General features: G+C 36.4%; 1 protein-coding gene across 2 annotated transcripts in view; it reads left to right on the forward strand.

Annotated features, from left to right (window-relative positions):
* LOC150100956 (G patch domain-containing protein 1) overlaps positions 1-12,561 on the forward strand; it is a 246,391-nt gene that overhangs the window by 184,063 nt on the left and 49,767 nt on the right. For both annotated transcript variants that reach the window (XM_090401354.1, XM_090401355.1), the window contains one exon: positions 1,368-1,501. In XM_090401354.1, coding sequence (XP_090257480.1) covers positions 1,368-1,501 — 134 coding nt within the window. The remainder of the gene's footprint in view (positions 1-1,367; positions 1,502-12,561) is intronic.

Below are 12,561 nucleotides of genomic sequence, written 5' to 3' on the forward strand. Positions count from 1 at the left end.
CTTAAGCCATGGTTTACGAATAAATCAAGACAAAACCAAAATAATGGTTTTAAACAATGCAGAAGAGATAGATGTAGAAGGAATTGAAATTGTCGACAATTTCAGTTACCTTGGAGTGATAATAACAAAAAAAGATGGATGTAAACGAGAGATAAGAAAAACAGCACTAGCTAAGAAAGCGATGACCGATTTAACTAAGATCTGAAAAGACAGGCACATCTCCAAAAAGACCAAAATTAATTTTGTAGAAACCTTAGTTTATTCGATCTTTCTCTATGCTTCTGAATCTTGGACAATGACAAAAGATGACAAGAAGAATTGAGGCATTTGAGCTCTGGTGCTGGAGAAGATTGTCAAGAGCGTCTTGGACAGAAAAACGAACAAACAAAAGTATCCTAGAAGAACTGAATATCCACACAAGACTGATAAACATAATTGACAAGAGAATAGTGTAATATTTTGGACACATGTAGAAGGGAAGGCAACTGCCTGGAAAAAATAATCATCCAGGGTAAACCATGTGGGAAAAGAAAAAGAGGGAAACCACCCTACAAGTGGATTGACCAAATATCAAGAATCACTGGACATAAACTAGAACAAGCAATAAGAGAAGCATAGGAGATAAAGAAATGGTGAAGCATCATCAGGAAGATCACAAGTCCTAAGACATGAGGAGATCCAAGAGAGAGAGAGTATTAATAAACAAATATTAGAAAACATATACAGCTGAACTACGTAAATGTTTCTTCTTCACAACAGTATTTTCCATTTGTGAAGCAAATGCTTTTCATTGTAACAGTTTGAAAATGATGTCAAGGTAGTGATCATGTTCTGTATCTTTAAGGGAAAAAAGTCTTTATTAACATTAAAATCATGTCAGAATGGACTTACTTTGATAACATTTGGTCTTCTATGCTATTTCTCATAAAAGATAGTAAATGTTTCACACCATAATATGCAGTCAACTTTCTCTGTAGCAAACTTGTAGGGACTACAGAAATCATTTGTAATAGTTCATAGGTTGCTATAGTGAATTTTCTTTGAAATAACATTGTGCTTATGATGCTGCATTCAAAAATTTGTAGTTTGTTATCATGAGTGAGTATGATATAATGGTATTTGCTATAGTAAGAAGTAGTTGTATCACCAAGCTGCAACAGTTAACTAAACACTATACAAACTATAAATTTTATAGTTTGTATATATTTTATAAATTTTATAATGAACTATAAAATTGAGACATAACAGAGAAACAGGTTACATGATAGAAATATGTAGCAGCATCTAATCATATCTTATAGTGTCATGGAATCATAAAAATGTTTTTACTGTTTAAGCCTGTTTAAATTAGACTTTTTTTTTTTCAGTTCATCGTTTTTGGGATTGCCTAAAGCAAAACAAGACAAATTTTCTATATTCGACTTTTTAGTAACACCAGCAGGTGATTTTTCATCAAAACATTCTAGCTCATCAGATGTGAAGCAAGAGTTTGACAAACCAGGTTTGTACAGAGGAAGTTGAAATGTTAATGATTGAAAATTGTAATTTTAGTGTGTAGTAGATGTTTTAATTTAAGGAGTGGTACTCTAAATTAACAGTTTAGACACGGTGGTTTCATTCAGATATTCATTTGGTAATGAATACAACATTTAATAGACTTTGACAACTTTTAAATAGATGAATGATTTTGGACTGATATGGGTTCTTTAATGTCACAGATGGCCTGGGTTCCAACAAGTATTCTTAATAAATACTGTTGAGAATACATATCTTCTTTGGTGCATCATTCCGAAGATTGGTTAGTTATAGCAGCACATCATAACATCCTGTCTTGTGACTTCCTTTTTTTATCTCTTCATAACTCTTAGCACCTGTTAGCATCATTATGTTATTTATATATGAAATTCTTGGTGTACCTCGTGGCCTCTTTCCTTTTACAGTCCCCCTCCATTATTTCTGTAATCAGTCCCCCATGCCTCAGATGTTGTCCAATTAGGCTATTTTCTTCTCTTATTGATGTGGCTCATTAGTGACCGCTCTTCATGAACTATATTTAGAGTTTCTTCTTTACTTTTTCTTTCTGTCCAACTAATTTTCATCATCTTTCTCTAGCACCAAAGTTCAAATGCCTCCAACTTTTTGATGTCATGTTTTGTTAGCGTCCAGGCCTCACAATCATATAATGCAATGGTTTATATGTATGTTTTCACTAGCCTTTTTTTTTGAGCTGGGTGCTAAGTCCTTTACCTGTAAAAATGTTTCTTCTGTTGTAGAATGCTTTTTTGGCCAAGATTATTCGTGCTTTAATGTCTGATTGGTTTCTTCCATCTTGTGTGATAAGACTTTCAAGATATTTAAAAGAGGATACCTGTTGTATTAGGTTATTATTTATTCTCATCTCATCTTCCTTTTTTCCTCTTTTACCTTGTGGTGTCGAGGGTTTATTAATCATCGGGCCTCAAACTGTTCATAGGATAAGTTGGTCAGCCCTACGCCCCAGTGTATCCTATGTCCATGGTGTTGAGTTCTCAAGGCTGGTTTTGCCTGCTTTGCGGGATGAAAAACCCCAGGGAAAAAACCCTACTGTCCATGCCCAACACCAGCTAACTTGGCTATGGCTGAAGAAGATCCTTCAGCTCCTCACATCACCGACAGGAATCAAACCTAGGACACTCCTTCCCAAGCCATACGGTTGCAAAGTGCACAGCCACTAGGCTAACCATGCAGACTTATTATTTATTTCCGGGTTTATTTTCATTGGATTTGCTCTACTTGTAATTAATAGTTTTGTTTTCTTATAATTAATTATAATTAATTCTTTTTTCTATAATTTTTAGTAGTATTTTTGAAGCATATGATATTAAGCTTATTGTTCGATGATTTTCACACGTTTGCATTATTTACTTTAGGAATGAGTATGGTAGAGCATTGTGTAAAATCTTTGGGAATGATCCCCGTTGTTAAGTCGGAGTGAAACAAAATATTAAAGAAAATTACATTTCACTCGGACTTAACATCGTTATCACTCTCTTTAAAGAATTAATGATTTATCAGAAATGTAGAAGCACTTGTATAGAAATTTTATCTTTAGTTTTATATCTTATCTTATTTTGTAATGTGAAATTTCATTATAATTTTGGTGTATAGCTGCTTAGTCTCAGATACTATGTAAATAACTAACCATTTGCTGGATAAGAGATAATAACCAAAATGTGAAATGGCCGACTTCAAAAACATGTAGTGAGAGTACAGGTACATCTGTTATGTAGCATGGTGCCTTACCCCCTTTCACCTAGATGCTACGAAAGTTATGAGAGGATTCCACGAGCGGCGCTTAGTGCCATGCAACGTAGAGAACATATGACGTAAATATCAGATGACGAATGAGAAAAGTGGCACACCGTTTAAAAGGAGCAGTAACGCTGCGCAAGGGGCTTTTAGACGTTTTCCTGCTGCTGTATTCCTGTGCCTCAGAAGTCCGGCTGGTATGGAGCCTCCACATGGGTTTCCTTTGTTCAAGGAAGTTACGACCAAATGACCAAGGGACCTTACCAGTCGGAAACAAAAGCCCAGCAGATCATGATAGTGGAAAACTACAGAAATCTTCCAATATGAAGTATAGAGAAAATTCGTAAAGAGTATCCAGTAAAGTGTGAAGTGAAGCGGTCAATGTAGGTAGATATCTGACGAGATACTGAAGCAGTTAAAGTAGCATACCAGCAAATTGATAAGGTGAAAACTTTATGTCTTTTAACTAATGGAATTGAATAAGAAGATTTTATTGTATGTGCTACTAGAGACTCTTTGAACTGTTAAGTGATAGATTTAAGAAAGAAATAGAACATTTGTCTCATGAGTGTACCTTGAGAGAGAGATATACAAGAGTTCTTAATTAGGCCTGAGATATATGTAAATCGAAAAAGATTTGTCAGAGAAGATCATGAATGGAATTTGATATATGTTAAGAATGAGATTTGATCAAGTAGAGTGATACAACGAGAATTAAGTGATAAAATATTATTAATAGGTTTCTCAGATAGAAATTTATGGAAGGGATAAATAACTGTATGTAAGAGTGCTAATGCTGTACCAAAATTTTATTGAATGATTAACTCAGTGCTTCAGTGATTAACTTGATGGAGGTGGTGACGGAGGAGGTGAGAGAAGATGCGCCTTGGACTATGTTGTATGCAGATGACATCGTTCTGTGTGCAGAATCAAGAGAAGAAGTGGCAGCTAAACTGGAAAGTACTGGAAGAGAGAGATATGAGACTGAGCAGAAGTAAGACAGAATATATGTGTTGCAAAGTGGATGGTAGCCAGGAGACAAATCTGGAGCTGGAAGGAAATGTCATCAGGAAGGTCAGTGACTTTAGATATTTAGGTTCAACAATGAAAAAGGATGGTAAGGCTGAGAAGGAAGTGGGATGAAGGAACTGGAGAGAGAGAGATGGCTGGAGTGCTATGCAATAAGAGGGTGCTGATCAATTTAAAAGGCAAAATCTACAGGACAGTAGTGAGACCAGTTATGACATATGCTATGGAAACTGTGGCCCTGAGGAAAAATAACATCAGCAGGATGGAGGTAGCGGAGATGAGAATGCTTAGGTGGATGTGCGGTGTGACCAAAAAGGATCATCTTGAGAAATGACTGTGTAAGGGGAACGGTGAAAGTTACGAACTTAAGAGCAAAGATACAGGAGGCAAGGGTGAGATTGTTTGGTCATGTGATGAAGAGGGAGGAAGAGTATGTGGGAAGAAAGGTCGTGCAGATGGATGTGCAGGGGGAGGAGGAAGCCTGAGCAGCCAAACAAGAGATGGTGGAGGAGGACTTGAAGATGAAAAACTTTGATGTGGCTACAGCCCAAGATAGGTTGTGGAGGAGACTCACTACAATCAGCGACCCTACTTAAGTGGGAAAAGCTGCAGAAGAAGATTTCAATAATACCAAATTGTGGTCACTGTCATCATCAGTTCCCAGGTAATTTTTGCATGATTTTATTTGATTTTTAATCTATTGTCATAATATAATCTATTTGGTACCTTCCTATATCCCCTGGCATTTTCCAAGTATACCTTCTTCTTTTTTGTACCTTATACCAGGTATTAGTAATGATCAGATTGAATTGGTGGAAGAACTCCAAAAGTCTATCTCCTCTTTCATTTCAGCATCCAAGTTCATACTTTCCCACCTCTCTACCATCTTTTGCCTTCACCAATGATTGCATTCCAATCATCCATGACAATAAGATTATTTTACTTTTTGGTGAGTTTGATTAGATTCTCAATATCTACATATTCTCAACTTCATCATCACTGTGGTCACTAGTAGGCATGTAAGCTTGTCTTATTATAATATTTGTTGGTTTTGCTTCTAGTTTTACCATTATCAGTCTGCTACTACATTTTACTGAGTTGATTACTCTGCTTCCCCATTCTTTATTGAGAACCACTGCAACTCCATTTTTTGCCGTCTCATCATCTGAATAAATGCTTCTGTAATCACCACTCAAAAAGTCTACTTCCCAATATGGCTATTTTTAATCTATCCATTTCTCTCTTCAAATTTTCCAATTTGTAGGAGGGTTCTCACATTCTACGTCTCAATGAATGTACAAGGATTTCGCTGTTTTATGACCTGGGAAACCTTGCTTCTTCCCCTGCCATGCACAAGTATTGGGCCATTGTGTGCTTTACTATCTCTTAGAATGTCCATCCATACTGCTATCTTACCAGGGAAAAATAGAACAAGGTGGTATCCCATTGCCTTCCTTGTCCAGCAGTAGCCTTCTAAAGAGGCTCATAGCCATTTCTCATTCTTCATGATTGTCCGCCTACCACAGTATCCTTTACACCGTTGTCACTTGTGGTGATCTTCCGCTGATCAGGATGAAAGTTGTTACTGCCCCAACTTCCAGTGGGCTGTAACTTATTGAATGGCAGTTACATGTCGCATCCCCATCAGTGGAAATGTGTGGCTTTTTATAGCGATAGCCATGCCTGTCTTGATCACCACTTCCTGTTGGTAGATGCCGTCCCATTGTCCATGACTGCTTATTCACATTTCCCTGTTTATTCGCAGCTAACCTCTGCATCCAGAGGTAGCTGCAAATCACAGACTAATTTAGAGAAAATATTGAGGTGGTTAATAATAATAATAAGTACTATTGAGAATACATATCCATATATGATGATGATAATGACTTATTTTCTCCTTAGAGAGCACAACAGATTACAGTTAGAGAGTGAGATGAAATTGTAGTCATGCCCAGTGATGTGTTTGTATTGATTAACAAAGAATAAGTCAAAAGATAATTCACCATATTTGATTTATATATATATATATATATATATATATATATATATATATATATATATATATATATATATATATATATATTTATTTTTTTTATTTTATTTATTTTTTTTTCCCCATTTGGTGTCTCTGCTGACTGCACATTCAAATGTAAACACAAGACCAAGATATTTGAGGTATTTGACTTATAACTTGTCACTCTTTTGCTGAATTAGCCATATAAACTTGATTGCATATAATTCAAGTTGATAATTTAGAATGGAATAGTAGTTTCAGAAATTCATCTGACTTACAGATGAATAGTCAGACATCTGACTATAGAAACAATGCTTTCCTGGTGAACTGCATACAATTCACAAGTTCAAAAATGGCTAAACAAGTCTTTTGCTGACAAAGAATAATGAGGATGCCCATTTAGATATGCTGGCAAAAACATGGAAAAACCTGTGCCCTTATTCGCAACTGCATGATAGTAACTATGGATGTAGTGGTTCAAAGTTAGCATTGCAGAATAAATGCAGAGAGTTGTTGTCTTGAAGTGTTGTTTCATGATAATTTCATATCACATGTATCTTGAAATATACTCTTTCATTTGATCAACTTGTTTAAACATTCCAAAATCACCTATTTCGGCCATCAGAAGTTCTTCATAAGGCTCTTTATGCCAGTGGTATAGATTTGAAGGAAACAGTGGTTAATAAGCTTAAATTTTTATAGCACTTTAATTATTATCAGAAACATTTATGTTCCAAATTTGGTTCATCTCAAATCCTTGCATAATACAACCATGATGGCTGCTAATAATGTGACACCACAATAGTTTTGTCTGATTGGGATGCAATTCTCAGAGTAGCATAAACAATGTAAGAAATAGTTGAATGATACATCTCTGTGGAAGCAATCTAAAGAGAATTCTCCTACCAACTCTTTCCTTTAATGGAGTTCGATCAAGCTCAGGGAACCTTCAGCAACATAAGAAACAAAAATTCAGAATCATTGAACTATGCAACCTGTTGTGGAATCTGCAAAGGAGGAGGAGAAGAAGAACAGTTGTTTTTTAGGGTATATTTTGCAATTTCAGAGTGCTGTAGTCCTATCATTAACTGGATTTAATGTTTGGCAGATGTGTCCTGTTGAATACCTGTATCAAATAAAAGTGGTACACTGATGATGTTCAATTTAGAACTGGAGCTGCAATATATTGCTCTCCCTGTGAGGCACCTATTCATGGTGGAGGGGACCTCTCAGTGATGGTACTGGCCCTTTTCATTCCTCCTCTTTTTCTTTGCTTTTCTTCCTGTATTCTTCCGTCTACTTTCTGAGGAGAAAGTAGACGGAAGAATCTTTTTTTACTATCCTTTCTTCCAGACCACCATCACTGAGATCCACTGCCATGTTTGCTGTGCAGTGCAACCTGTGTGGACATCCATCTGAAAAGGGGAACCTGGTAGTCTTGCACTACTTTGGCAAGACAGGCAGTCCTGGATGACCGGCCAGGATCGATTGACTAGTGGGCTTACCTGCAAAGGTCAGCAGTGTTACAGTAAGTCTCTCACCCCATGGTCTAGGGAAGGGAACCTAAGGCTTGCTATGGTGCTGGTATGATGTCTGGGGTTTCCCTGGCATTCCACTCTGAGCACCGTCATTGCTTGGTCATTTGACATCTATGGGTGGCTCTCTGGTGGTTGGAACGCTCTAGGCGCTGAACCAGAAACCCCTTGAGCATGAATTCTTCATCCTCACATGTTTCAGGGGATCCCTAACAAGGTCCCAACCAAGGACTGATACTGTAGATACAGCATTTGGTAAAAGAAGTAATAAATAAAATATATGTGATACAGTGCAAATGTACCAGTGTTTTTTCTAATCTCATCCATGGAACAGGTGAATAGCCATTCATAAAAATGTCACTCTTCTTTATTCGAAAGGATTTAGAAAGCCTGACAGAATCTCCCAAAACTGCTAAGAAATTACATTCTGGTGATATCCACTATAACATAATTTGGAAACTGCTGAGAGCAACATCAGTGGGTGGAATACCAATCACAGTAACACTTCATAAAACACTCATCTTTTTTGTAGAGGAGTGATATTAGAAAGGGATTTCCTTGGTGTTCCTCAGGGAAGTTAGCCACTACTACACCTGTTCTGAGATCCACTTATACTGAGCAGGTGACAGTCAAGAAAATGTCAACAGCAACTCAAACTTGCATGTCTATCCACCATCTGATAATTTCATCATACCTGAACTTTAGGATCATCAGTTCTTCTGTTGAGCACATCAGTCACATGACATGCCATCTCACTCCAGAAACAACTCCAAAAATGGTTCCATTCAATGAGAACTCATTTATCAAAAAAAATTATGACAAGGATATTGCATAAAGATTAGCCACCAAGACACCCCACAGAAAAAATGGATACTTTGGTATGCACTGAAAGTAAATTAAACTTGTGAACTGATCCTGACACATCAAATGATGTATTGATTTTTTTTTTTTTTTTTTTTTTTTTTTTTTTTTTTTTTTTTTTTTCAGAGGAAGAGGTGGACACTGGCAATCCATCCTTCCAAAAATCAATTGATAAATATAAACCTGACAAAGGTAAGCCCTCATTCTCCCAAAAATCAGACGAGTTTAAAAAGTCAAAACAATAGGAAAATTTTTACGATGGAACTGTCGTGGGTTTCACAAGAATATCAGTGTATTAAGATTTTAGTGCAGCAACACAGACCTTTTTGGTTCTGTCTGCAGGACACACATTTAAGACCAATTGAGGGCTCTACTGTAATGACTTGCACTGCATGGACAGAACTGGAGGTGGTCATGCTCTTTTCCATCATGTCCAGCTTAAAATACTGCTCTGGAAGCAGTATTTTAAGTGATTTGCTTATTCAAGGAATTTCTTATTTTGAAACTGCCTGAACCAGTACTTCTTATGGATAACTCTAACCCGGCGGAGGTGGTCACTGTCGAAAAAATTGCAGCGTAGGTTGTGTGTATCTGAGAGATACATTCATTACTAGTATGCACTAAAATGCAATAAAACTTAAAAAAAAAAACCACTGCAAATATAATACATGATGGTTTATTTATTTTCAGTTACAATCTAGAAATTATTGAACAAAGAAAAGAAAAAACAACTAAATCAATACTATACTGACATTGGAGTTCACAGTATCTCTCTCAGATACAATTTACATCAAATATCACTTTTGCATTCGACTCTATCATTCTCATCATCAGACTTGAGTAACATTCGCAGAATCTCTTCAACATCTGATGGGTTATTCAATCAATATATTGTTCCAGCCATTTTCAGCGGTAAATAAAAAAAAATTACTAAACCATTACTATACTGATATCGGAGTTCGCGATATCTCTGAGATACAATTTTACTATCAAATATCACACACCCATAAAACGTGTTAAACCAAAACTGACTGCATAAACAGTGTGGAATATCACTCGTAATATATGCAGATGCGGCTACTCATGACCTCCAAGCTATACACTGGATATGTGTAAGAATATTTATATTAAACAATTTCTTTGTATCTGTCTGGTTCAGCCGCAACCTCTGCAGGGTTAATGAGCACAACACTCTGTGTGATAATGCCAACAAAAAATGGATGAGGTGTGTATCATTGAATGAATCCTTGGCAATAAGGAACCCTCTCTCTCTCTCTTGAATAATAGACAGTATAGTTGACCCCTGAACAATGTGGAGATTAGGGACACTGATCCCCAGTGCAATAGAAAATCCACATATGACTTTTGACTCCCCAAAAGCTTTACTAATATCCTATGTTGACCAGCCTTGCCCTAACATAAACAGCCAATATATATACACTGTATTCTTACAAAAAAAAAAGTAAGCTAGAGAAAAGAAAATACATGTACATTCCTACTGTACCGTACTCGTATTTATCAATACTTCAAGTTTACATCGGAAGTTTATAAGATGAATCGTTTGTCTGTCTGTCAGTGCCTACATCAATATTGTCTTATATGATACAAAACACTGTAGATGTTATATGTATTCCTAACACTAGATCTAACAGATAAGTTTAGGTGTTGATGGTTATTCATGACTTATTTTTCACGGTATTAACAACACCACAAACACTTTTATCAACAAAGATGTTTTATTAACGCTTATATTTCGCTGATTTTCAACTCAGCATCATCAGAGCACAACACACTTGTAAACGCGACAGTGAGTGAAACAATATAATTGCAAAAGACAAAAGATCTAAAGTCCTATTTTTTGGCGCCCTCTAACAGGGAAAAAAAAAAAAAATTATATTTATGGATTACCAAAAATCCACAAAACTAATATTCCCCTATGCCCCATGGTTGATAGCATAGATAGTCCCCACATATAAACTGGCCCAGCATTTAGCCAAGTCGCTTCCCCCCCCCTTACTGGCAACTCCTCTACTTTTGTAAAAAATTCAATCCATTTCAAAACACTGGTTAAAAATCTAATCCTAAAAGATTCAGACATAATGGTTAGTTTCGATGTCACTTCCTTATTTACCAGTGTACCACTTATAGACACTCTTGATTTAATCAAGTCTAAATTTCCCCCAGATATTTTTGAATTATTTCAATTTACCATGAATGCAGGTTACTTTACATGGGGGGGGGGTGAATTCTACAAACAGACTAATGGTACTGACATGGGTTCCACCCCTCTCTCCCCCGTTAGCAAATTTTTACATGGAACACTTTGAAAACAAAGTACTTACCACCGCTACATACAAGCCGCAAGTGTGGTTACACTATGTAGATGATGTGTTTGCCATCTGGCCCCATGGACAAGACACTTTGGATGCTTTTGTTACCTACCTAAACAGCCAACACCCCAAAATTCACTTCACAGTAGAAAAAGAATCAAATAACTGTTTACCATTTCTTGACACATTAGTCACCCGCCTTTCAGATGGATTATTATCTTTTTCTGTTTACAGAAAGCCTACACACACAGGAAGATACCTACATAAACAATCACATCATCATCCAGTCCAACAGTACGGCATTTTAAAAACACTTAAACACAGAGCCAGAGCCATTTGTTCTAACGATACAGCTCTGACCACTGAACTCCAATACCGGCGCCATATGTTCTTAGCCAACAGCTACAATCCCTACAAAATAGATAAAATACTACATAAGCCCATTACTCTGCCCTCCCCTAATACACAAGAATACAACATGACCATTTCTATTCCCTATATCAGAGGTACATCAGAAAAGATAGCCAAAGTATTGTTGAAACATGGCCTTCCCAGCACTTTCAAACCTCATGTCAAGCTGGCAACTCTGATCCACTCGCCTAAGGATAAACTTCACCCTTTAGCACACCCAGGAGTGTATGAAGTTCCTTGTGACTGTGACTTGGCCTATTATGAGCAAACAGGAAGATCAGTGAACATCTGCTTGGAAGAACATGAAAGATACATTCGCTACTATTACTATGGCAAGTCGGGACTGGCAGACCACGCTTTGGACACTCCTTCACACAGGATTAGATGGAGGAAAACGAATGTGCTATTTTGGAGTCATTATAGATCTGAAAGATTATTTTTTGAGTCAGCAATGGCTTTGAAGAATTTTCCCAACCTTAACAAATATGGTTGCATTAATTTGCCAAAAATTTGGGAGACGGTTATCCTAAGAAAAACTCATGGATAACTGCTGTTTTTTTTTTTCCCCCATTAGAGGGCGCCAAAAAATAGGACTTTAGATCTTTTGTCTTTTGCAATTATATTGTTTCACTCACTGTCGCGTTTACAAGTGTGTTGTGCTCTGATGATGCTGAGTTGAAAATCAGTGAAATATAAGCGTTAATAAAACATCTTTGTTGATAAAAGTGTTTGTGGTGTTGTTAATACCGTGAAAAATAAGTCATGTACTAACACTAGACATCAAAAATGAAAAAATAATGTGAAAAAGAAATTCAAATTTACAGATATAACGTAGAAGCAGCAATATGATTTCTTTATGTAGCCCAGTATAATCGATACGATTGCTTCACAGTCGTTAGAAATTTTTATTTTATGCTAATTAATTCAATTTAACTAAATTAATTAATAACAGTTAATTTTATACAGTTATGATTTAATACTGCATCTTTACAATGGTTTACATTTCTCTCGACTGTGAATGGCACCATGTACAGCCTGTAAGTGTTTGCGTGTGTGTAAGTTTTGATAAATTTTAACTTTTATAATTGATTGG

Source organism: Typopeltis vanoorti, chromosome 12, assembly GCF_054136105.1.
Source record: "Typopeltis vanoorti isolate ZY-2024b chromosome 12, IOZ_Tvanoo_1.0, whole genome shotgun sequence".
Taxonomy (NCBI): domain Eukaryota; kingdom Metazoa; phylum Arthropoda; class Arachnida; order Uropygi; family Thelyphonidae; genus Typopeltis; species Typopeltis vanoorti.